Source organism: Oxyura jamaicensis, chromosome 10, assembly GCF_011077185.1.
Source record: "Oxyura jamaicensis isolate SHBP4307 breed ruddy duck chromosome 10, BPBGC_Ojam_1.0, whole genome shotgun sequence".
Lineage (NCBI taxonomy): Eukaryota > Metazoa > Chordata > Aves > Anseriformes > Anatidae > Oxyura > Oxyura jamaicensis.
In genome coordinates, this window is record NC_048902.1 from 13,724,234 (window position 1) to 13,749,919 (window position 25,686).

The 25,686-nt window shown below is 50.8% G+C and overlaps 3 protein-coding genes across 4 annotated transcripts in view; 1 reads left to right on the top strand and 2 right to left on the bottom strand.

The window, feature by feature from the left end:
* Nucleotides 1-8,021, bottom strand: part of FANCI (FA complementation group I) — a 25,212-nt gene extending 17,191 nt beyond the window's left edge. For both annotated transcript variants that reach the window (XM_035335990.1, XM_035335989.1), the window contains exons 1-14: nucleotides 7,895-8,021; nucleotides 7,726-7,798; nucleotides 7,062-7,192; nucleotides 6,518-6,674; nucleotides 6,385-6,442; nucleotides 5,774-5,815; nucleotides 5,315-5,438; nucleotides 4,300-4,385; nucleotides 3,993-4,125; nucleotides 3,644-3,736; nucleotides 3,012-3,148; nucleotides 1,847-2,027; nucleotides 1,176-1,263; nucleotides 507-637 (exon numbers count right to left, since the gene is read on the bottom strand). In XM_035335990.1, the coding sequence (XP_035191881.1) occupies nucleotides 507-637; nucleotides 1,176-1,263; nucleotides 1,847-2,027; nucleotides 3,012-3,148; nucleotides 3,644-3,736; nucleotides 3,993-4,125; nucleotides 4,300-4,385; nucleotides 5,315-5,438; nucleotides 5,774-5,815; nucleotides 6,385-6,442; nucleotides 6,518-6,674; nucleotides 7,062-7,192; nucleotides 7,726-7,798; nucleotides 7,895-7,990 (1,530 nt within the window). In that variant the 5' untranslated portion in view covers nucleotides 7,991-8,021. The remainder of the gene's footprint in view (nucleotides 1-506; nucleotides 638-1,175; nucleotides 1,264-1,846; nucleotides 2,028-3,011; nucleotides 3,149-3,643; nucleotides 3,737-3,992; nucleotides 4,126-4,299; nucleotides 4,386-5,314; nucleotides 5,439-5,773; nucleotides 5,816-6,384; nucleotides 6,443-6,517; nucleotides 6,675-7,061; nucleotides 7,193-7,725; nucleotides 7,799-7,894) is intronic.
* A 1,580-nt stretch (nucleotides 8,022-9,601) lies between these two features.
* Nucleotides 9,602-15,184, top strand: RLBP1 (retinaldehyde binding protein 1). The gene is made up of 8 exons (XM_035335994.1): nucleotides 9,602-9,896; nucleotides 10,930-10,973; nucleotides 11,182-11,310; nucleotides 11,507-11,708; nucleotides 12,272-12,450; nucleotides 12,916-13,074; nucleotides 13,491-13,601; nucleotides 13,892-15,184. The coding sequence occupies exons 2-8, from the start codon at nucleotides 10,962-10,964 to the stop codon at nucleotides 14,048-14,050; spliced, it is 951 nt and encodes a 316-aa protein (XP_035191885.1). The 5' UTR covers nucleotides 9,602-9,896; nucleotides 10,930-10,961; the 3' UTR covers nucleotides 14,051-15,184.
* A 1,709-nt stretch (nucleotides 15,185-16,893) lies between these two features.
* Nucleotides 16,894-25,686, bottom strand: part of ABHD2 (abhydrolase domain containing 2, acylglycerol lipase) — a 29,792-nt gene continuing 20,999 nt past the window's right edge. The window contains exons 8-10 of the mRNA XM_035335993.1: nucleotides 25,231-25,300; nucleotides 24,306-24,390; nucleotides 16,894-23,275 (exon numbers count right to left, since the gene is read on the bottom strand). Coding sequence (XP_035191884.1) covers nucleotides 23,079-23,275; nucleotides 24,306-24,390; nucleotides 25,231-25,300 — 352 coding nt within the window. The 3' untranslated portion in view covers nucleotides 16,894-23,078. The remainder of the gene's footprint in view (nucleotides 23,276-24,305; nucleotides 24,391-25,230; nucleotides 25,301-25,686) is intronic.

The window sequence follows — 25,686 nt, forward strand, 5'->3', positions numbered from 1 at the left end:
TGTAATATAAAATTAAACCCCGAGAGCTGTAGCAGCAGGACACCTTAGCAGGTTAGTGAGGACACAGTGCAAGGGTTTGGGAAATGACTGCTATAACCAGTTTGGACTAAACAGGTAGAAGTTGAACCCCAGGGGAGTATCTCAGCCCAGTCAAAGAGACATACTGACGTGGAGCTTGGGAGGAGAAAAATAACGACGACAGCTACAGCTGTTGATCTGAACCCATGTACCTACGTTCCTACACTGCGGAGCATCTGGGCATCTTTCAGATGAAAGGTCAGCACAGAGCAGCTCCACACTGTTCCAAACAGCACCATGTTTTTTGCTAGAGGGCACGTGCATACCCATGCTTGAAGAACAGTTCCATGCTACATTGAACAACCCACAGCAGAGCATTAAGGCTTATTTTACAAGAAAGGTTATTAGATCATGCATGTAATTGTGGCCTGGAGCTACCGCTGGAACTGAACTAACAAGGGCATTTATGGAGAAATGCAAAGCCTTACCTGTACCGCCCGGAGGAGCCCTTGCACTGTGTCAATGGGCAGAAAAGATAAATTGTCAAAGGTCTCTGTGACTCTGGAGGATGAATTCTGAAGCACAAGAGGAGCAGACACAACAATATTGGACAGCAAGTCTGAAAAATAAAATGACAAAAGGAGCAGCTGCTGCCAAGGGGCCAAGTCTATATTAGGAAAGAGAGCAAAAGATTTCTTAGGGTTAACAATTACAGAATAATCAAAGTCCTTCCACTCCTTGGAGAAGTCGTAATAGGATGAGCACTGATAATCTGAGCTCTACAGCAGGCACAAAGCACACACTCACAGCCTGGCTGCAGGGCCTCACCCCACCAGAGGGCACTAAGGTATAAGAGAAGAGGCTGCAGCACAGGCATCTCCGCAGCCCCAGGGACTCCCAGGCACCTGCCCAAGGCTGACAGGAAGGCAAGACTAGGAACTGATGGACACCAACTTTCTGTGTGTCAGCCATTCCACGGCAACCGCCCAAAAACATTTTTCACTTGCGACAAATGCAAGGTGATCCGAGGCTGACACTCAGTGAGAAGCAACAACAGATTTTCCTGGTTTCAGGTCACTTCAGCAGGATCTTAGCTCCTGAGAAGCTACGTTTTGAAGTGTTCACAGAGCAGTACACAATTCTCTCTTTCCTGTTACCTATGAAGTGGCTGACAGGAGATGCTGCTTTCGTGAGGACTCTGTTCAGGACCTGCTCAAGAATATCACTTCTGATGGGCTCATGGACCTGAAATGACAGACAAAAACAAATAAAATCAAAACCTACAGAAATGTAAGATATTCCTGAACATGAGAACACAGGCACTGTCCTGTACAAAGCAAATCCACCCAGATCTAAAGGCTAAACCGGGACTGGTTGTCAGAAGTCCCTTTTTTAGCTAAATTCAGGCAGGCTGATTCAGGTTTCATCCCATTCCAATCAGAACCAGCCCATCAGCGAGGCACACACAGTACACTTGAAACATAATGGGGTCAAATTGTCTGTGGGATGCAAATTTACCACTTCAGTGAAGATGCTGGTTTCAATCCCACATCTGTCACATTTTCTCTGTACCTCTGAATTTCTCTACCTTCTCTGCAGTCTCTCTTGTGTAACAGTGATTACACAAGTATCATGCTAGATGGAACAGATTCGGATTGGGTCTTTATGAAGATGACCTCTTCCTGCTGGACAGGAACAAACAGGAAACCAAATCTAGTACTGTCTGTGAAGCGCTCATGATGGATACTCTAGGCAACATTTTGACACCATTTACCAATAGCGAGTAAGAAGTTTCCCCCTGCAAAAAACTCTCCAAACCATACACTACCTTAAATGTCTCCAGCAGGATACTTGCTCCCAGTCTGCAAGCCTGCTGGGCTGGTGTTTTTGAAAGGCCAAAATTGGCCTCAGCTGCCTTCCCTCCAAAGGGTTTTTTTGGTTCATACGATTCCATTAGGCTGAAGCCAAGATCCACCAGGCCCTGAGTAACATGGTCCCAGCCAAATGCACTGGGGAAAACATTAAACAGACCAGGAAAGAAACAACTTAGTCACAGAAAACATTTAGATTAGAGCAGTCTGTATTAAAATCCTCTAGTCACTCCAGATGCAGAGCAGCAGCAAGAGGTGCTCGTTCACCCCAGGGAAGGTACCATCCCTCTCAGCCCTGTGACTATCCTTAGGTGGAGGGGCAGGTGCTCAGCCCACACATTCTGCATTCCTGGCTCTCCAGCCATCAGACTTCTTTCCAAATCCAAAGGTTTCCTTCCTATGGGAAATGGTGTGCACTCAGATCTCATCTCAGCGTGACGCTGGGCTGCAGTCTGGATGCACAGATCCTGAGTCTTCAAGACACAGAGGAAGGCAGAAGAGGAATGCCTTACATCAAACTAAAGGACAACTGATGACAGATCACAAAGCTATCCCACAGGATGTTTAAAGGACTACCCGTGTGGAGGAAAGTGAACAGTGAACCTATCACTCATCCCTTGATCAGAACATAAACTACAGCAGACAGCACGACTCATACCATCATTTTCTTTCCTAGTAAGAAACAGACAGGGTTCTGATCAGTGTAGTCCTGTTACCACCAGATGCTGAGATTTGGGGTGGAGGAGGCACATTTATACATCTACATTTGTTTGTTTGTTTAAATTTACCAGTAGAAAACTGTGACAGAATCATAAATTCACCGAATGGTTGGGGTTGGAAGGGATCTTAAAGATCATCCAATTCCAACCCCCCTGCTACGGGCAGGGGCACATTCCACTAGACCAGGTTGCTCAAAGTCCCACCCAACCAGGCCTTAAACACTTCCAGAGATGGGGCATCCACAGCTTCTCTGGGCAAAAAGATAGAGGCTTTGGATTTTGACATTGGTCCCTGCTGGTAGCAGGTCAGCAGCAAACATGATTTCAGAGCATTCCAGCAAGGCTGGAACACTCTCCCTCCCCAAGCCTGCTGAGTGTTCTGCAGTGCACAGCAACAACTCACCTATTTTTCACCACCTCCAGAATCATAGCTGTTATATCATATTGTTGAGGAAACAAGTCTTGCAGAAACTTGGAGGCCTGCAGGAACTGCAGGTCCTTGCAGCTTCTCGTGATTGATGTTTTCAAGAAATCAAATATCTGGAACATAAAATCACTGAGCATGAGGAAATAATCTTTGAAATGGGATCTGTATAATCTTGGGCACGTTCCAGTACAAGCACCAGGCAGAACAGAACACAAGTCTCCGTACAACCTGCCAAAAACCTTAACTCACTTCTTTCTCAGGACAAATGCACAAACCTCATTAAGAGTCTCAGAGAAGGTAACTTGCTGCCAGATGCACTTCAGGTGTCTACCACAGAGCCAAAACATTAGAGAAGGAAGACAATGCTTTTCTTCTCACCCTACAGTATTTGGCCCACAGGAATCACGATTCTGGAAAATTCTGATATTGTTCTGGAGTCTTTTATAGTGTTTGGGAAACTACAGCGTACTGATGATCTGCCTCCCCACATGCATCCCAAAACCACTTTTAATCTGATCCTGATGAGACTATGATCTAACTGTTCTTCCCTTCTTGTACAAGGCTGAGTACACTGCCACTGAAGTTCTCTGTATATTTATCATGCGTACCTGCTCTTGCAGTCTGTGTTTTACTGCAACCGACAGCAAAAGAGCCACACTGAAGGGACATAGAGCTTTGCCAGGGTCCTTCTGTTGCTCAGTCTAGAAAATAGTAAGCAATAGTTAGAAAGCATGCTAGCTTCAACTGCAGCATCCCACAAATTGAAGAAAGCCATCAGGCTCCTATCACACTGCTATTGTGGCACAGCTGGGAACACGTCTCTTTACACACAACACTTCATGAAATCATGAAATGGCCATAACAATGATTAAATCCCTTCTAAAGATAACCAGTGCTGATTTAAAAAGCTCTGCTTCAACACCTTCAAGAACAGTGCCTGTTCCATCTCTGTCATACCTTTAGATGTTTGATCAACTCCTCGCCTAGGTCCTGATCCAGGTTGATAACAGAAATGATATGGAGAATGACAGTGCCTTCCACGTGGCGGAGCTGGTCGAGGGGCACCGTGGCTACCTCAAGGTCCATTGATCTGTAAGGTTTATCAGATTAAAAAAAGGAGCCATCCAATGCCACAAATTATTTCTTAGGCATCAGGGAGCATGTACCTGTACAAGGTCTGACACATTCAATAGTACCGGGCAGGACGAGGGTGACCGTAAATACCCGGGCTGTCAAGAAAGGGGATGACAGAGAAAGAACTTACTGCGGAACCTTCTGTTCCTCCTTCTGTCTCTTGTCCAACTGATTGAAAAAACTGATGATTCCTTCCAAAACAGTCTTCTTACTGCCCTGCAAGAAAGGACGTTACGTTATGCAACTGCATGGTCTGCAAGACCCCAGAGAGTTACACTCTATTCCCACACCAATCACAAATGTCATGGTATCCTTTATTTCCCTTCATAAATTGCTCGGGTGCTGGAAGGCTCCTGCACTGCTCACTTCCAGAAGAAATGATGAATTCTAACTTTAGTTTGTCCCCTTCTTTTGACCGCACTTATTGAAGAGTTGCAGAAGCTGAATCTCTCAGTTTTTTGGTTTGTTCCAAGTTTTTATTAATTGGAAAGGATCCTTTATGTTATAATCAATCAGGAAGGTTTTAAAACTCCTAAGTTCATACATATATAATCACATTTTGGCCAGTGGACACCAACGACCTGTAACACACAGGTAATTTGTCTTTGTCTGGACCATTTTGGCATGCACTCAGTCACAAACAAAGCAAGGGCCAGATCGCTCTGACAAAGGGCAGGTATGTCGCTGGCAGCCTCTGCTTGCAGGAGAAGCACAGGAGGTGAGACATTTCCAGTACAAGTCACAGTACAACCCAGAAGTGATACTGCACAAGCCAATATTACACTAGAAGCAAGCAGGCCACAAGGAGTGAGCAGACCCATGCTTAAGAATACTGAAAACAATCCACTCTGCTGTCTCCTGGGTCTGAGCTCATCCCTTATTTCCCAAAGGTTCCCTGCTTGAGTTCCCCATAAGGAAGAACAAGCTTATATCCTCCTCTGAGCATTCAGCTTCTTCAGGCTAGAAGGAGACAGAGAAAAAAAAATACAGCAACAAAAGAACAGTGATGTCCTGCTGTGTCCTGCTCCCCACAGCAGACTGGGAGCAATCAAAACCCCTTCCAAAATCCAGCCTGTAGCTCAGCTTGTGTATATTTTTTCTTGTGATGCGTGCTCAGGAGGAGGCCACCTCCTGTGAGCTTTTACCTTAGCAGAAAGCAGCAGCAGCTGATAGACCAGGGGGGGGATTTCCTGCAGGTCTAATTTGGAGAACATCCTAAGGACCTTTTCCACCACAAACTGCAGCTCCTCTCCTGACAGTGGAATATCCCTGTGTTGGGCCAAAGATGCAGCCTGATCATTTTCCTAAATTTCCTTCAGAATCCCCCAGTAGATTCAACCCATAACTTGACAGAGTTAACGTACAGACAGGCAGCAAGTGCTCCCAAAGTTCTCAGCAGAACACAGATCACTCAATACCCAAGCCCTGTCCCAGGATACTATTCAACCAACCCGACGTGGATGTTCACTGACTGAAACATCCACGGGGTGACGCCTGGTATGCTCAGACAGTTTTTATTTTCCCCAAACGACATGTGAAACGGGACACGGGCATAACTGCGGCACAAGAAAGCATTGATGCTCGCTGAAGGGAAAGAGAATTACCTGAACATGTTGGCAAGGTGTATGACGCTCTGAGGATCCCACCTGATAAAACAGAAGTTTGCCAGAAAACTGAGTGGAAGCAGAATGATTGTTTATCCTTTTCAGTTTCCATGTTTGTTATTTCCTGATGTTAAGTTTAGGAGCCAGATTTCCAACCCAAAATCACCACTGTCACCCAAATTACCCAGACTTAGAATGGTTCCAAACTGCCCTGGGCCCCACAATAACAAATATCAAGAAAGGAATAAAAACAAACACTTCCTGAGACCAACTCACGCAACACTGTTACAAGACCTGGGAACAGGGTATTCCTTTGCCTTTCCATCAGAGAGGACACTGTCACAGAGGGCACAGATTCAATGACAGAACAGGACACAGACAGTGCCATCCAGCTCGTCACGATGTCCTTCTCAAAGCACAACACGAAACACGCTGTCTTGACACACAACTAAGGGGACGACGGGGCTATGGACACATCTAGCAACTGCAGATTGGGCTCTCACCACACCTCTGGGGTGTCACAGGGAATTCTGTAAAAAGCCCAAACAGGACCAGGCCCTGACTGAGGTTTTAACAAACCAACGCACAGCAGAGCTGGCAGAGGTACGTACTTGCTGGAGCAAAGGGTATTTATCAGCTGTTTCTTAAACTCTTCCCCATTCAGTTCACCTAAAAAAGCAAAAGTCTTTTAGGAGTACACTCCAGAGGGAGAGAGGAGAGGCTGGCAGGAGAAGAGAAGGTTACCTTTCCCATAAGCCAGGCTCTCCTTCGAGCTGGCCAATGCAGTAAGAACAGTGGAAAACAACTCCAAGGATTTCCCATTAGACAGGCTGCCTCCCTTAACAACATCAACAAACAGGGTGGCAAGTTCAGCCAACGCGTGGCCTGGCAGCTGGCGAACCTGGGAGAAGATGGAATAACATGAAAGAGCCTGGGGGAGACACAGGAGCATTCCTCACGCACGTCCACATGGTCACCAAACCAGAAAAGGACGACATTTCTCACAGTGCAGCACGTCTAAAGGGGAAGTTCACTCCACGGCCCCTTTTTCACAGTCTTTGACAGAACAGAGCAGTTAATCAAGTGAAGGCAATTATGATTTTGGAGTCCAGGTCTAGATATCCAAAGATAATTACGTTTACACACACGGCAAGTACCAAGACCAGCTTAGTCCAGGGCAGATCCACGGGCAGGACACAGCTCATTTTTCTCAGTGGTGAAGTACTCGGTGTACTTCCTAGGGGACAGGCGGCAGACTGCAGGAGAGCCAGCCCCAAGGAGCTCCTACCTCCAGCATCAGCAGCCCGATGATTTCAGACGCCTTGCTCAAGTGCAGATCCCCTGACTCCACCAGCGGGACACAGTGCTTGTAAACCTGCAGCCTCCTGAGAACGCCACTCGGTTGGGAACACGGGGAGCCTTATAACGAGAAAACAAAGGAAGACAAAGAATGGAAACAAGGTTATACAAATAATGACACGTTACTAAACAGGAAATTTGCAGGGCTAAACCGCCACTCAACTGCAGCTCCCCATTTTATATATCTGGCAACACAGATAAAAAAGAGAGTACAGGAAATGAGAATCTCTCGGATAAAACCACCGAAACATTCAGCCCTCTTATCACACATTGGTTCTGCTGACCTGCCCTCCGAGCTTGGGAAGTGGCAGCATTTTGAGACAAACCACTTAGGAATTGAGCTTGAGCGGCTAGCTGTTGAAACACACTGACATGCTGGCCAAAGTAAAGCCCATATAGAATACGGTCATCAAAACTGCATTATGCTATTTCACTATTCCCCCCATAACTACTTTCTGGTGTCACATCCCGCTTACACCCGCCTGGCCCCCACCAGAGGCGACCCTCACAGCCCGTGCTGCTGCCCACTGCCCTCACCCAGCCGGCCAGCTCACCGTGCCCGCCCCCAGGGACACAGCCCCGAGGCCACCCACCTCTGAAGATCCCCCTTAGCAGCGCCGCCGTCTCCCTGCCCCTCAGGGCCTGCTGCGTCACCATGTCGCCCAGCTGCAACGAGAAGGCCATGCTGCCAGCCGTCCCAGGCCCCGCGAGGAGGGCCCCCGGCTCGGGGGCAGGGGGTTACGGGGGGCCACAACCGCGCACCTCGCCCTCCCCCAGGCCCTGCAGGGCCTCCTGGAGCCGCTCGGGACCCTCCTCGGCCGCCAGCGCCAGGACGCGCTGCGCCATGGCCGCCGCCATCTTGCCCGCCAGCCCGAAACTCCCGCCCGGAAGCGCCGCCCGTCACCCGGGCAACAGCTCCCGCCCCCCGTCCCTCACTTCCGTTGGCTTGAGGGAGACCGAACCCCCCCTCCCCCCCCCCCCTTTCCAACCCCGAAGGTTAAGGGTTCGAGTCCCGCCCCTGGCTGCTGCGTGGGGTGTGACCCTGTGGCCTTGGGTATTTGTGGAGTGTGTGGGGACACACCGAGCCCTCGGCACGCAGAGACCCTGTTATGTGTTGTCCCCCACCTTGGCCACAAAGCTGTCACCTGCGAATGGCAGTGCATGGGGTGCCATCTTGGCGTGATGCCCTCATTCCCCCTGGGTTTGGCCGCTGGATCAGGGCGAGCGGCTTTGTGCACCTCTCAATGGGGTCACGGGGCTCAGAATAGGTCTTTGTACCCGTTCTGGTGCTCCCCTAAGGGCTCCGAATGCAAAAATCCTTGTGGTTTGCCCCCACAGGGCTGCCACCACCCATCCAGCAGGCTGGGAGGGAGGCCCCTGCACCCCTCAGGGCGTGAGGCGCCCGGCTGGTCTGTGGAGAAACACCCAGAGAGATCCAGGGCACAGCCGGGACCGTGAGGGGTCGGCACGGGGCAGGGATGAGGCTGTTGGTGGGTCTGGCGTGAAGCCTGGTGGAGCATGGCGTCACTTGGGGGCTTGCTCCTGGCACAGGTTTCCCCCGCCTGCCCCTCATCGGGAGCCTCGTGCCTTCCTCCTCCTCCTCCTCCTCCCTCCCCGAGGGGTCTCGGCTCTCCTGGTGGGGCAGTGCGGTGAAATCCAAATCCGTAAATCCTCACAGCGTTACAAAACATGCCTTGTGTAAGCCACTTCGTTCCCTGCTCCCCCCCCCCCCCAAATCCCCAGCTCAGCAGGAGCATGGCCAAGCCCCAGGCTCTCAATGGGCTCCTGTCTTCCCTCCCCGTGCCGCCGAGAAGCGGCTGGAGGAGCCACGGGGCTGCAAGAAGCAGCCATGCATGGCACCGTCCTCATCCTGACCCCACAAGCCTGGCCCAAGGGAGTGAGCTAAGGCTGGAAGAGCTCCCCAGCACCCCGCAGCCTGGGCACAAGGTGATGCGGACACCCCAAAAAGCCTTGCATCGCCACCCCCAAATTGTCCTCTTGGCTCTGCCCAGCTTGGCGTGTGCAGCATTGCCCCGAGGTGGGCTGCCCTCGAGTTCCCAAAGCAGCCAAGCACCAGGATCACTGGGATTGTCTGTAATCCCTGTCCCTGGGCCGTCCCCTCCGTGTGCGGGACGCCACCAGGGAGCCATCACGCTGGGGCTGTCCCCTCACCACATCCCTGGCACACCGCGCAGGGCCAGCCACCATTCGAGGACGCTCTGTTTGCCCACAGATTTTTATTTTAAAATAAAATAAATGCTGCTTTGCAGGCAGGTGGCGGCGGAGGAGGAAAGGATATGGGTGCATCCGCACCTGCCCCGCAGGCCGAGTTCACCCCGTGCTCTCTCCGGGCGCTTGCAGAGCTGGGGGCAGAGGCGGGGGGTGGCACGCTGCCCACCCCCGGCCCCACGCTAATGAGGGAGTCACACAATGAGAAGCTTTTATACTTCGTTAATCGGGCCCAGCATCCCGCCCCTTCGTGCACCCGGCCTGCAGCCCTCCTGCTCCGTCTTTCCCTCTCCTCATCTGCCTTTTGTAAGGTTTTAACGGGGTTTCCTGCTTGGTTTGCATGGACTTAATTATAAAGCTGCCGCGAGTTGATGCCTTGTGACGGCCTAATCCCAACCCGGTGACTCTACAAAGCTTTCGCCTGGCTTTCTTGCTGCTCCACTCCGGCCTCGCTGCCCAGCTGCCCGGCTCCACTCCGGCAGTCCCAGCCTCGTGCAGTGACCCTCTGCAGGCAATTTGGTTTTCCCTGTCCCTGGTGAGTATGGGCGACGTTTTGCATCTGAAATACTTTGCATCAGACCCCGTAGCCCAGCCCTCCTCGACCTGTCGCCATGCCTCAAAAAAGGGGGTGCTGGTGGGGGAGCCCACGGGAGGTGTCGGGACAAGCGGGGACATCTCTGGGCTGCACTGGAAGATGCTGAGGGGCTTGGGGTCTGGTGTCAGAGCTGGGGACGGGCTCTGGAGCTGCAGGGGCTCTGGCATTTGTCAAAAATCGTGGGGACAGCATGCCAGGAATGAAAGGCAAAGCAGCCGGGGGGGGGGGGGGGGGGGCAGGGGAGGCACCTCTGTGTTAAGAGGAGGTGGGAGCCTTGCCTGAGGTCGTTCTGCATCACCCTCAATGACTCAAGCCTTGGAGCAGTGCAGGAAGAGCCCAAGAGCCAAGGGGAGCATTTGAGGAGCAGGAGGACACCCCATTACACCCCATTCCTGCAAACCTCCCCTACCCACCAGCTCAGCAGGGCCGTGGCAGCGCTGGGCCATCCTGCTGGGACTGCCCTAGACCAGCACGATGTCCCTTGGCACCCACAGGGCAGCAGGACTCACACCATGCGTGCTGCTTGGGGCATGCTGCTCTAGCCAGGTCTTTGGGAGCACTTGGCCCCCCATCAGCCGTGCTGGTGTGCAGTCTCTGCTGCTCCTCACACTGCCCTGGATGTGGTCAGAGGTGACACCGTGCTGGAGGAGCTCCCGGGGCTGTGGGTCCCCATGACCCATGGATATTCCTGCCCGCAGCCTCCCACAAAAATGCAGACCCCCCCAAAAATCATGCTGAAGGCGTCAGATGACCAATACCCACATATTTAATCTGCCTTTGCAAACAGCCCTGGTGTTTCTCACTCTCAGCTTCCACCAGGGAGTGACACGGGCAGTGGGCGATGGTGCTGTGCCCGCAAGGTACCCTCCTCCACCCCAGTGCAGCCTCCGCGGGATCAGGGCAAGAGGGACAGGGGCACTGGGGTCTGCAGGGGCTTCAGATCCCCATGGTAATTCCTCCTCCTCTCTTCTAGTGTCCTGCTGCTGATAAAGACTAAAGGAAGACATGTCTGCTGTTGTGAGTACTGCCCATCCCCTGGCTCAGAGCATCCCCTCCCTGCAGCGCTGGGCTGCGACCTCCCTTGCCCTTCTCTGTCCCTGGGGAGCAGCCCAGAGGGACCCGCACAGCGCTGGGGCTGTCCCCAGCCTTTTGGGTTTGATGGGCAGGGAGATGGGGGGCTGGCAGCAGAGAATTCATCAGCCCCCCATCTTCTCCTCACCCCCAGACGGGCACCTTCCGCATCATCTCGGAGGAGGAGCAGGCCCTGCGCACCAAGCTGGAGCGCCTCACCACCAAGGACCACGGCCCCGTTTTTGGGAGGTGCCAGCAGATCCCCCCGCACACCCTGCAGAAGGTGAGGCGCAGCCCCTCAGAGACCTGCTGTGAGCGGGGCAGGACGGGCAGGGAGGGACCTGCAGCCAGCGGCACCGTGTCCGGCTGCTTTTCTGTGCCAAAATGCACGCCGGGGTGCCTGGGCAGTGGGTCTGCGGGTGGCTCAGGGTCCCCAGAGCATCGTGAGGATGCTGAGAGCCCTTCTCTGCTACCCCCAGGCAAAGGATGAGCTGAACGAGACAGAGGAGCAGAGGGAGGCGGCGGTGAGGGCGCTGCGGGCGCTGGTGCAGGAGAGGGCCAGCAACGAGGACGTCTGCAAGGCGGTGGCCGAGAAGATGCTGGGGAAGGATGACTCCTTCTTCCTCCGCTTCATCCGTGCCCGCAAGTTTGATGTCCACAGGGCCTACGACCTGCTGAAAGGTGGGGGGGCCTGGGCTATGATGCTGGGTGGTGCTGGGTGGTGCTGGGTGTCCTGATCCCCCTCTTCCCCTTCCCAGCACCTCCCAGTGCCCCCAGACCCTTGGCAAGGCACAGGAGAGAGCATCAGCAGCAAAAGGCAGGGCTGGAGGTCTCTGCACGCATCCTGATGTGTTTTGTGCATGGTGCCTGGTGGGCTCAGCACCCTTGGGACCACTCCAGGGTGGGGGGGGGGGGGCTTGTGGCACCCCGTCCGCACACCAGGGGTGGCACACAGGGACAGACGGGGAGCAAGGAGGCAGCCCGGGGCTGGCCATGGGCTTTGTCCTGCCTGGCTCCGCTCTGCTCTCCTTTGTGCCTGCCGGGTGGATAATGAGTTGTAATTATCAGCGCTGGCTCGCGGATGAGCTGTTTTGTTCACCCCCATTTTCCCAGCACGTTTCCATATTTCGTGCCTGCGGGGTGCCAGGGGAGGGAGCTGGGGCAGGGAGCTCACCCCGTGCTCTGCTGGCTTCCCGAGGACAGGCAAGCAGCCGCCGTCCTTCCCGGCTTCTGTCTCCCTGCAGGCTACGTGAACTTCCGCCAGCAGTACCCCGAGCTCTTCGACAACCTGACCCCTGAGGCTGTGCGCAGCACCATCGAGGCGGGCTACCCCGGCATCCTGGCCAGCAGGGACAAGTACGGCCGGGTGGTGATGCTCTTCAACATCGAGAACTGGGACTACGAGGAGATCACCTTCGACGAGGTCAGCAGACCTGTTTTTGGGGTTGTCCCACTCAGTCTGAGCAGAGCACCCCTTAGCACACACACACACGGGGGCACTCACACCCTCTGGCCGTCCAGATTGAAGTAAAACTGAATTTCTCCTGCCCCATCCCCTTCTTTCCTCCTGATGTGGTGCTGGTTGCAGGGCACAGGGTGTGCATCTCCCAGCCCAGATAACTCATGGGGTGAAGGGGGGCACCACACCACCAAATCGGGGGGCTTTAGAAAAGCAGGACCCACAGGGCAAAGGAGGAAATGGAGGCACAGAGCATGGAAAGGGCTTCTTGGCAAAGAAGCCTCCAGGCATGTGGTCACAAGTTCTGGAGTTAAGCAGATCCAGCCTAACGCTCCCTGGGACCGCTCCAGGGAACATCCTGGGGTCTAAGGGAGGTGAGACCTTGCTGTCACGCTCACAGCAGACCCTGCTGCCACTCCTCCCACCCAGATCCTTCGTGCCTATTGCGTTATCTTGGAGAAGCTGCTGGAAAACGAAGAGACCCAGATCAACGGGTTCTGCATCATTGAAAACTTCAAGGGCTTCACCATGCAGCAGGCGTCAGGGATCAAACCTTCAGAGCTCAAGAAGATGGTGGACATGCTACAGGTGAGGTGGAAGAGAACGTGCCCAGGGCTAGCAGGGGAGAGGCTGCCGTCGTGGGGAGGCTGTTCCCCATCACACACTCCTTCCCTTACTCGTTAATTGGCTTAATCCTGCAAGATGGATGCAGAGGCCAAGGATATTTGGCCCTGCCCAGGGCGAGAGGACAGCAGAGATGTGGTCTTTCTTGTGGGATGGGAGCAATGAGCCATCTGGGAGGCTCTGCAGCTTCCCTGCTGCTCCTGGGACTGGGCTGGTTGAACCTCTGGGTCAGAACAAAAAAGGGAGCACGGGAGGGAGAACGGGAGGCTGGGGAAGGGGCGCGGAGGCAGTGCGGGGTTTCTGTTGCTGCCCACCTCTTCTCCCGGCCCTACATGGCCAGCACGGTCTGTAACCGGCCTTGTCTGGGTTTGGCATCCTAGGACTCCTTCCCAGCACGCTTCAAGGCCGTGCACTTCATCCACCAGCCTTGGTACTTCACCACGACCTACAACGTGGTCAAACCGTTCCTGAAAAGCAAACTGCTGGAGAGGGTGAGTGCGGGAAGGGGACCTGGGGACAGAGGCTGGGTAAAGCTGAGCAGATGGGGGGAAATCTGCTGCCTTCTGCGTGCTCACCCTGGGGAGACACACGGAAGAGGTGGAAGAGCCAGGGGCTGCTGCTGGCTCCCCCGGGAAGGGGCAAGCCTCCAGCTAGGCATGGCTGTGGTTGCAGCGATGAGAAAGGAGGGCAGCCCTCCCAGCACTGCCGGTGTCCCGCAGCCACCCCTTTGTCCCATGTAGGGTCACCAGCTCTCTGCTGAGGGTCGCTCCTCTCTTGCCAGGTCTTTGTGCACGGCGAGGAGCTGGAGTCCTTCTACCAGGAGATCGACGCCGACATCCTGCCAGCAGACTTCGGTGGCAACCTGCCCAAGTACGATGGCAAAGCAACTGCAGAGAAGCTCTTTGGGCCCTGCGTCGAAGCTGAAGACACGGCTCTCTAAGTCGGGGCCTGCTCCCCTTCCCCCCTAACATAGGCTCAGAGGTGGTCCCCTAACCCCAACCACCTCCTTCCTGTAGCATTGGTTGAGTGACTGCTCGGAACGAGGCACTCTGGGTGCACTGCCCCGTGCCTGTCCCCATCCCCAGACCTGGCTGTGGGCTGCCTGGCAGCCCTGTCCCTCCTCCCAGTACAGTGTCCTTTCCAGGATAGTGTCCAGAACAGTGTCCTTTCCTCAGGAGCCAGCAGAGAAAGCTGGCCCCCAGTCTGCTCCTGCAAAAAAAAGGGGGCACGGGGGTGTGACCATGCTGGGAAGGGAGGTGGTGACAGCGAGGAGGATGTCCCTTTGTCCCTTTGCCCCGGGCACACTGCAGGGGTTTGGATGCAGGTAGGACGTGCCTTGCTCTGCTTCAGCCTTAGCCTTTACTTCTGTGGGGCAGTGCAGCCGGAGAGGGGCTCCACAGCCAGCCCTGTGCGCCTGCAGCGGGGCACTGGGGAGCTCCTGGGGTGGCATCGGCTGGAGGGGACGCAGCGCAAGCAGGGGGGACAGGCAGGAGAGTGTGGGTAACGCAGCCGGAGGCCGTCACAGCAGGAGGCTCCTGCCAGGGGCTGGCTGAAACGTGTACGCAGAGAAATAAAGAAGTGTTTAACAGCAGAGCTCCCGGGTCCCTCGTGGCACACGGCAAGGGACAGGGGGAGGCTTTTGGGGCACAGGCACTGTCTGTTAGGAGGCTTGGAGTGGCAGCCCTGATGTGAACAGGCCTCTTGGCACAGGGGCCAAGGAACCATCCTTCTCCATTCTCCCTGCATCCCAAACCATGGCTCTCCTTCCCCTGGATTGTGACCCCCAGTTCTGTCCTCTGCTCTAGCCAGAGAAAACAGCCTAAAAGATGCAAGGAACCCTAGCAGGGGTCCAGATGGAGCTGACTACCTAACCCTCACTTTGTCAGGGGGAAAGAACAGCAGCCACTGAGGGTCAGAGATGAATTTTAATCACAGGACAGCGAAGAGGAGCAGATCATACCCTCACAAATCCCCTAAAAGCCTTAGCACAGCAGCCTCTCCCAGCACTGCATCTGAGCAGGAGCTCAGATCAAAGCCGTTCACATCAGAAAAGCCCCAGGAAATGCAGCCGAGGAGGAGGAGGGCACGAGAGCTGCTCATGACCAGTGAGGGGTGGCTGCACGGCTAGTCTGGAGTCAGCAGGAGGGTAGGTGATGGCATGGGGAGGAGGAGGAGGAGGTGGAAGCAGCCCCCTCCCAGGGAGAGCACTGCGCTCTGCTTTATAGCTAGAAGCTCCTCCAAGGAGCCCACCAGGTACCTGTTCCCAGGCTGCCTTCCCACTTGGCCACCAGCCCCGAGAGCAGCAGGGCTTGGAGAGGAGCAAGCGGCCGTTCCCTGCCCAGGACTTGATGGTCACCTCCTTCTCTGCCAACCTGGTAGCCTGGCATGTCCCCTCCTCCCTGTCCCCCAGTCCTGCAGCCACACACCAGCGCCTTTCATTAGCAAAGCAGAGGACCAGAGCCCCATCCAGAGCCGGAGGGTGCTGACAAGAGCTGCATTCATCAGGGCACTGGCTCAGGCTCAAACCAAACAGGATGCTGGCTCCGAAGCCACCGGGAGGACGGGGCCTGTCTGGGCAGATGACTGGGTGAAATCCCTTTTCTCCAGCCTCAGCAGCGCTGCCGATTCACTGAGCACCACGGACCACTGCAATCCCAGCCTGAGGCTGCACCAGCCTTGTGCGAGGGCCCCGAGGAAGACTGAAAGGCTCTGCTTGGCTCCTCACGCTGCTGAGCTCTGCACGGGGCCAGCAAGCAGACGGAGCAGCCCCAGGGAAGCCACGTGCGACAACCACTGCAGCCATCGGGCCAGTGACAACACAACAGCCCGGCTTGCTCTGGAGGCAAAGCAATCACACCTCCTTTGGGGAGAGAAAAAGCAACTGGGAAAGGCTTGAGCATTACTTGTGCTTGCAACACGGGCTGCAAGGGAAGGCAGGGAGAAAAACTCACAGCCAGCTTCTCAGTCTCAGGGAAGGCTGAGCCACCAGCCCGTCAGCCGCTAAGGAAACCACGCATGGCTTTGCTCGGGGGACAGCAAGACGCCCCCATGCTTAGCTACTGCTCGAGCCAGGGCAATTATTTGAGATGCTCCCCTATAGAGCACAGAGCTTCTCCCCAAGGCCGGGAAGAAGAGTGCAAGCTTGAGGCTTCTCCCTCAAAGGCGGCGGCCATCCACACCTCCTGGAACGATCAGATCTGCTGCATTTACCTCCAGAGGAGCCAAGAAGTGGTCAGAAACCCAGAGGCAGGACTAGAGTTCATGACATGGGCATTACTGACAAGGGTTTTTCCCTGTCTGGGAGACAAGAGAGGGAGCAGCAAGGCAACCTCCTGCTCTCATGTACCCCACAGGGATATGCTGACAGCCCTTCTCAGAGGTACTCATGTTTTAGACCACTAACAGGAGCTTTACCATTGAACACTAAATTGACATTTAAGGGCTGGGGCTAAAGAATTCCTCCAGTTCCCTCTTCAGCTAACCCAAATTCTGTGACCGAGGGACGATGTTCAGATACCCAGCTGTGTTTTGGTGACAATGACCTGGTTCCCATGTCAGACCATCCTTTCCTCACTGCAGGCGAGGCAGGAAGGTAGGGCTGCTTTGTCTGGCACGAACAGCAGGACTTTCCCACCCAGTAACACTGGACACAGCCACTCCACGTAGCACTGACTTCCATAAGTCCTTTATTTTTAAATAAAGAAATCCCACTGAATCAAAGATAACAAAATTACATTTTGTTGTGCAATGACTTCCATTTTACACCACACAGAAGAACAAAAATTAAAGAAAAATCAAAGACACTTTAATATATATTTATATATAATTTTAAAGGTAAACATCAGCAGATATAGAAAAATTGCATTGCTAGTTGCAAATCATCTCCCCTGCAGCTGTCAGCTTCAGAGAATCTGACTCAGAACGCGGCAGCAGGGAAGGTATCTCGGTATACAAGCTTTTTCAGGGCAGCAATTAGAGATTGTTCCAGAGGATAATTTTGCCAAATTGAAAATATATCTGTAATGAACCACGCTGCTCACCAAGAGCATCAGATGTCACTCGGCCTGTTCTAACACAGCTGCAGCAACAACGTGAGAAGGGCACAGGTCTGCCTTCCTCGGGGCTCCACACACCTCTTCAACGTGGCATCTCCAGAGAAAGGGCGCCTCTTGCAAGGAGGTTATCGCTTTCTCAAAAAGGATTTCTAGTCATTGGGAAACAGGGACAAGTTGTCAAGAAGCACAATGAGAAAACACATTCCTTTGGAAAGCTGCTGACGTGGGCTAAGCAGTAGTGTTTGGTTACATGAAATACACTTTTTATTGTTATTACTTTTTAAAGACATCCCAGTTGGCAGAAGCCACAGAAGGGTCAGCATCCCAGAAGAGCTGTAATAGAGATCCCACAAGGAAATTCTGCATCTAATCAAAGCTCTTGCATGACTGCAAGCAGACGATGCAAGCTCGTCATTCAGACAAAAGCTAAAAGGCTTCGTGTTGAGCCACCTCATGGCATCAGGCTCCTCGCTGGTATTAAAGTCACCTGCATTAGGCAAGGCCATGGGGTGAGATGGCAAAACACGGTCTTTATCCACAGGGGATGCAGGGCTGGAGCTTTTGGAGAGTGTTATCAGACAGACTTGGAAAAGGTTGTTCAATACCAGCAGATCCAACCTGATAAATGCTGCCCTGGATTGCGGTGTTTTTGTCCATTCAATAACCAGAAAAATTTAACCCAAAGAATACAGATGTTTGAAATGCAATAGTTCAGGATAATCCCAGAAGCCTTTCCACCGCAGTGTGGAAAGCTGGCAACTGCTTTGACTCACTGATGGCACTTGTGCCTGAGCTTCCCCACCAGCTGAGGAAAGTCCAGGCTGGTGTAAGAGACTGCTAGCAATGAAAGAGGGGCAGGTACAAGGCAACCCCTCCTCAGGTCTGGATCGCTCTGAGGCATTCTGAATTATCTACCAACTTAGAAAGTCCTCACACCAAGAAGAGCTGTTTGCTTTTGCCTAGAACTAGAAGCCCTGAAGGAGACCCTGCTTTGAATCACCGTGGCTCTGGGATCTACCCAACTGAGAGAGCTGCCAAGGGGCTAAAGACACGTGGAGCATGACTTGACACAATGCTCTGCACAACAAAGGACTTACATGCGCAGCACAAGACTAGGGCCGTTTCTGGTCTTTTTGAAAAAGGCTGTGAAGAATTTCAATAACCTCCAGAGAGGCATAATATTCCTAAAATAATCCTTGGAAGTAAACCAGGTGACTGAACCGTTCAGCAATTAATTCTTGAGGTTACCACTCTGCTCTTTCATTTGAGATGTAGCCCCTTACACAATTCACCTCCAGCTACGTTGCTGAAGAGCCAACAGACACAAGAACTTGGGGATCATAAGGTAACAAGTCACATATTAAGCAAACCTTTCCTCTGACTTAATCCCTATGGATAGAGGCAAATTGAGGAATAGAGCTGAAAAATGATCCACTGCTTATATACATGGCTATTTTAAGCCTTAAAATAGACTGTCTAGTTGTAGGCTGCCCACAAAGGTCCTTTAAGTCAGCACACGCTCGTACAGCATACATGGCCAGAGGGGTCTCACTGCTTGGTGCATGAGAAATCCTTTACTAAAATGCAAAGCCCAAAAGCTCTGACAGAGCTGCTGCTGAAGTCTCTAGATATGCTGATGTCAAGGGAAGAGGAGAAAAAGGGCAAGGCACCACGTGTCAAAGGGCTGAGGTCTAGGAACTTGTGACAGACCCAGGACAGATGACACACAGGTAGCTTGGCTAAGTTCAGTACTGCAGATAATAGTTCTTAACTTCTTTGCTTAATGCCCCATCTTTGTAACCTGTACCTTCATAGAACAGGAACTGCAAAAAACGGTCAGGAAACGACTGCAGGGAGGTTCAAGTGTCTGTCTTTACAGTGCAACTGTTGACCCATTTGAAAACACCTTCAATTTAGAATCTAACCAAGCGATCATTAAACATGCTGGCAGATCTGATGTGGAAGCTGCAAGTTCCTTATGGTCCGTAAGAGCAAGTCCCAGATGCTCACCTACAAATCTCAGGTGTGTCCAGACACTGACACAGATGGTTGGACCAGCCTAACCACCAGAACAGTAACAGTTCTGCACCTTGCTATCTGACTGAGACAGTCCTTGGGGTTTCTGTTTGAGTGCTACTTACACACAGTGATGAGGAAGAGATGAGGAAGAGGGGTGAATACTACATGGGAATAGAAGAGCTCTGCTAATGCCTTTTCTAATCCTGGTTTGAAACTGAACAGAGCTCACGACAGATTCATCATGCTGTAGGCCTGAACTGTGCTACCAGGCTGTACTGTAATGGGCCAGAAGGACACACTGCAACCACCTCGCGTGTCTTCACAAGAGATGAAAAAGCTGCTTCACCTCTAAGATCTAAAAATTCATATTGCATGTGAAGACCATCTGCCGACATCACAAAACCAGTATTACCTTATTTTGGGAGAAAAGCATTTCAAGTAAGGATTGGACAAAGTCCCTTCCTGTTGTGGTACTGGCACTAGGTATCAGCTGCCAGTCTCTGTCAGCAGCAAGATTTGATAATGGATTCCTTTTCTGAAGGCCTTCAGATAACGTACTGCAGCTTCACTTCCTCCTCTCCTACTTCCTTGAGATCTCTAAATTGCTGCTGCAGGTTTGACAACATAAATTGCTTTGAAAGCAGCAAATTGGGTGGGATGGGGAAAATAGATTTTTACTGCTTCTGTCTACAATAAGGTTGGGAAGGTGACTCTCAGGTTCTGGAACCCTTGCACAACCAAGCTATGACAAAGCTCTTCCTCCCCAAACAGGCCAGAATTAGTTGGTCAAGCCACAAGCGGTTTAAACGGCTGTAGATGCAAGTGCAAAAACAGGTCAAAGGAGCAGGACAGACCCCTGTTAGCTCTCTAGTTGAGAGTTTCCGTAAGTCCACAGCATTGGCACTTCTGAAATATGAAGGTTTATGCGTTATTGGGCAGGAAGATATAATATTCCTTGAAAATCTTAAAAAACTCCAACATTAGAGCAAAATCTCTACTTGATTAGACAAAGCTCTTGCTGCTTTGAGAATTGCCCAGCTGCTCACCTCTTTTTTTTTTTTTTTTAGGAAAGGCTTGCTTTAAAAAGTCACTGATTGGCCATTACTATAGCAAAGTCAGATGGAAATAAAGGTACATTTGAGAAGGTAACTTCCTTGTATCTCTTCCTTGTATCTCAGAAACAGGAAACCTGTTTCAAAACCTGGTCTGTCAAGAACGGTTCTTACAAAAAGGAAGGAGGAAAAGTTCTTCAAGAAAAGCCTTCCTGGTTCCTCTGAAAGTGGAGCTTTATTCTGGCATGTCTTGGCCAAAAAGCAGTCTGCTGCCTAACCCCAACTCAGAAGCAAGCAAACACCAGCTTTGCCTCAACATTCACTGTCCAGGCAGCAGCCAACTGCTGTTGGAAAGTTACCTCACCTCCAGCTTCCCTGATGGAAGTCATCTCAGCTGAACTGTTTCTGAGAGTCTGGGGTCCTGGGAGGAAGGCAGTTCTTCAGCCACACGGGGAGCTGGGCAGGGAACCCCTGCTTTTGAGGAACTTTGAGGAAATCTGAGAAAGGATGGTATTTTGATCTCCAAGGAGGCTTGATGCACACTGTGCTTCCTTCATAGATACGTGTTGGGTCGTATGATGGGCTCCTCACTTCAACAGTGAGGATTACTACCGAGGGAAGCTCCTGTTCCTCTAAGTCTCTTTGGAGTTGATACTCACAGCACAGTAAAGCTGGACTGAAGCAGGACATGAAGCTAATTTAAAATGAAAATTGAGACACATCTGAAGTTGTGACCCACTGGAGATAAAAAAAAAACACATACCCTACACACCTAAACTCATACTGTGGCTAGTTGATGCATACAGATGTTGTTTACACTCCGATTCTGTTGAAGTGAGAATACATTTACGTCACATCCAGTAAAAATTGCAGGAGCAGCTACTTAAGCACAACTCTGAACGTCTTGTATGACGGATTTTAGTGATATACGGATGCAGTATGAATGAGAACAACACACAAAGATATCCATCAGCTAAGAATATCCTTGCTAACTGATGCCCTAAAATAGTTCTTAAGGAACAGCCACAAGCACGGCCAAGTACTGCTACAGCTCTACTTGGTCATGCCTTTTTATTTGAGGAACAAAAGGAAACCTGGATTTACTAACAAGGACAATGTGCAGATACCCACGGTTCATTCTAGCAGGCCGCGATTGTCTGGCCTAAGGCAAACTGAAAGGAATTTCCTGATATGATAACGCACCTTTGCTACAATAGTTAATTATTGCTTTATTAAAATAAAAAAGCTACCTCTGCAACCTACTGAATGAAGTTCAGGGACAGGGCAGTCCAGGAGGCTTGTTCCCCTGTATTACCACACTGAAGTCTTGCAGCTTGTTTCACCCTTCAACTATAAACTAAAGTGCCTGGCACACTGACCAGGGCTAAAGCAATAAAGTGCTCATTGGATGCGGGAAGTGTGACAGGAGAACTTCACTGACACTGGGACAAAGAAGTCTCAAGGGCGGATTAATGAGACTACAATATTGACAGAACAAATAGAAAAAAAAAAAAGATTGTGACCACAAAAATTCAGTCTCCAGATTGCCATGGGGCAACCTTCCTACCAGGGGACAGAGTTGAGCCCTTAACCACCTCGGCCGTAACAGCCACTTGAGGCATCGTTCCTGCAAGGAACGCTTTCGCACTTCACCTTGCACACTAGAACTAGAAGAGGATGTCTGGGCACGTAGAAAGGAATTCACGTGATGAGCCCAATGTCTTACTGGAGCCAGTAAAATCCTGCAGCATTTACACAGATACAGAAGTAGTTAGTCAAAGGTATTTGAGTTGCACAGGGCTAGACCCATCAAGTTCCCACCAACTGTAAGGCAAGTCATGCGTCTGAAAACCATTCAATGTTTTGAAAATTAAGGACAAGAATTTTGGTATAATCTACCCTGACATAAGGGGAGTAAATCTAGATACATTCCCCCCCACCCTACAATTTAATCCCTAACAGAGTACATAACTATGAAATATTCTTAAAACATACTGAGCTCACAAAAAGATCCTGCAGATTCTTAATCGCTGGTTTCCATTCGGAAGCCAGAGCCAATTTTAAAAAGCCCTGGGTCAAACAAGAAATCCAGTACTAAAAACATGACTACATTTAAAAAGAGGCAAATATGACAAGGTGACTGGTCTGGTCTTGGTGTGAGAATATGGTTACAGAGAAACATTAACTGGTATTACCAGCCCACAGCTTTTCTCTACCTGGAGTCCCAGCGTAAAGATACCCCAGCCCAGATATCTGAAGCATGGAAAAGTTAAGCATTTTTAAAGCGATTCTCTTGTGTAACTGCACTCCCAGGAAGCGAAACACTCCCTTAAGACGGTGTAAGATTAGAACTCCACTGACAGTCAAGCATCTGTTTTTCCAAGCCACTATTTAGAGGCTCACGGACTGAACCACTCACTGGCCTGTGGCTTGGTACAGGGCTTTTCCAGCACAGGGACTGAAAAGTCATAGTTACCTTGTCATCTACACCTCAACAAATGCTTCAGATCAAGTTCTGACCAACAGGTGAAAGGATTTTGGCAGTTGAAGGTTCTGCTACACCAAAGCAAACTGTCTTTAGCTCAATTACCCTGTAACAAGTTACAGTCAGAATCTAATTCTTCAAGCAGAGCAGTAAATTACAAACCCAAGTGACTATATAAGCAAAGATCCTCTGACCGGATATTAACCTCTGTTTTAACTCCACTTCAGGAGGAAACATTGTGATCAAACCCCAGCCATAGGATATTCAAGGAGAATGGAAACCTGAAGCAGCAGGTGAGGGAACAAAGAGTTCCCAAAGGGGGAGATATACTGAAGTGATCCAGAGTCTTTGGGTCAATTACTCCTGGCCAGATACTGCCTGCTCTGTGTCTGAGCAATGAGACTTCGTCTTCTCCCACTGGCAGATGGCATTGGCATACTGCACCACGAGCTTATCCATCCAGGTAAGAGGTTCTGGGAACAGTACAGACCCCTCAAAAAAGCCCAGGTGGCCTCCGTGAAGGGGCAGCACGTGCATGACGTTTTCCCGTTTCTCTGTAAAACAAAAGGAAGCACATAGTTCCAGAGGGTTAGCGGTTTGGAGCTGAGAACTAAACCACCTTAAATTGTGATAATCAACTTGATCCTTGGCACAGGGTCTGAACCAAAAGGAGCAATCCCATGATGGAAGCAGAAACGTGCTGACAAAGGCCACAGCTAACATGAAGGGAAAAGCACATAACCTTACAACTTCATAGAACAAGATGGTCAACAGGAACCAGGCTGCCAAGAAATGCTGCTGGCTGGGCCCTTATGGCAATACAGGTCACATCCTTCCATCTTTAACTCACGTACACTGGAACTAGGACTGTTAGCATCATGGTGAGCTGCACCAAAGCTCTGGCATCGCATTATCCACTTTGTTCTATGTATAGTGAGAAAATCCCTGTGCTTGGTTCTGTCTGGAAGCAGCTGTAGAGGACTTCTCTGCTCATAATTTTCAACAAGAAAAGGAATGAACCCAGCTTTCCTCCCCGTGCACCATTTGTGCAGAGAAACAGCAGCCAGCTCACTCTTTTGAGCTTCTAAAGGCTATTTGACTTTTTCTTGGCTGAAGACAGACAGTTGACAGAACTCCTTTTAAAGGACCTTATTTCACTATCAAATAACAGAGCTATGCATGGGCTCCGTTCATCAGGGAAGAGGGCTGTTCATCTATACTTGTTCAAGACTATCACTGCAATACCCACCTTTCTACTACATCCCAATGAGGAACAAAGACACGAGGAAGCTTCCCCCCCACCCCACCCCCCCCATTCAAGAAAATAACCTGAATGTAAACTGCTGGCTATCAACACAAGCCTAAACAGAAGAAGATGCATGAAAGGAGGATTCAAGTTCTTCCTCCTCACAAAGAGCCTCATTAGTTCTAGCAACTGGTGTTTTAAAGAGGCTTACTACACCTCCCACAGGATTACAGACGTAGTAAGGCAAGTCAAGCTGCTTTGTAATCATGGATCGTGATGAGATAAGGAAGCTGCAGGTACACAAATATGCACTGCTGGAGCAGACTGCTTCAACATACCTGAAAGAGCTCTTGGAATTGATAGAAGGCTCTCATGCACAAGAGGGTCATCAGCAGCATTAACCAGCAGAAGAGGAACATAGATCTGCATCAAGAAACATAGTAAAGAGAAAAAAACAACAGTTAGGGGTTGGTATTTGAGTTTCTATCAACTGTTATAAAGCTTCTTAGCTTGGCTCAATCCAGACATCTTATTTCAGATTTGTCCTTTACCTGGAGAACCATCAGCAAAACAGTCAAAAATTCAGACTGGTGGCTTTTTACCAATGGAGTACTCTGCAGCACTTTAAGTTTTTAAACTCAGTTGTATGAAAAGTGATACGGGTGTAACAGAGCAAACACAGATTAAGTCACAGATCTTCCCCATTCGCAGAATTCAAATAGCTACACCCTTTTAACTCTACATTGCTTTGCACATCAGGCAGCTAGTGCCAGCTGTTATAGACACCTTGGTTAAAGTCCAGGAAACTCCCTTGGAGTGTCTCCATCCTCCGGTTCAGCAAATCAAGAAGGAATTAATTTTCCAGTTCTACTTCTGCATTACTTTGGCCTGCTAAGCATCTGCCTTCCAGATTGCGTGCTGAGCCTCTTCCAGAGCATCTAGTCCTTTCTGCCTGGAAGGCTGTATGCCACCACCCGTTTCCCACCTTATGCACCTACACTCAGAGGGGTTCAGCTCAACTCCTGGCTTTACCTAGATCACTTGGACGCTACTACTCAGAGTTATGCTCTCTAAACAGCCCAGAGCATTTAGAACCACCATTAGGAGTACTAAGAACTGAAATCCCACCCCAAAATACCATGTCTGAATACTTCTAAAAACCCGAGCTAAGACAGCTGTGTCTAGGTATCACAAACAGAAAGCACTGAGCATTTTATCTCCAGTAGGAAGATGGTACAAGAGCAGTCAATTGCAAGAGCTTACCCTGTGCAAGTAGTGCAGGCAGCTTTCTTCTTCGTAGTACTCCTTCAGCGAACTGTAGCCATGGAACTTCCTGGAATGGATAGTGTCATTGCCATCACATTTCTAGTATCCACCTGACTCCCATTTGCAAATAAGGCCATACATGCCCAGACCTGTACTCTTAAGGACAATGCCTTTTTCTACCCAGCATCTCTGCAAAACTCGCCTTTGGCTGCACGTGCCTTTATGCTTTCTGTGCTTACTCAAACACTGATAGCAGGATTTGTGTTTCTTCTACACATACCAAGTTAAACATTCAAGTGGAAGTCGAGCAGCCTTCAAGGCGTCTTTTTTAAACTTAGTTTTCTTCTGTATGAATTACTTATAAGCTTATTCACCACCTGAAAGCCTTTACAAATATAAAACCATCACAGCTTACAAACCTCAAACATCCTGGACAAAAGGGCCTGCCTACAA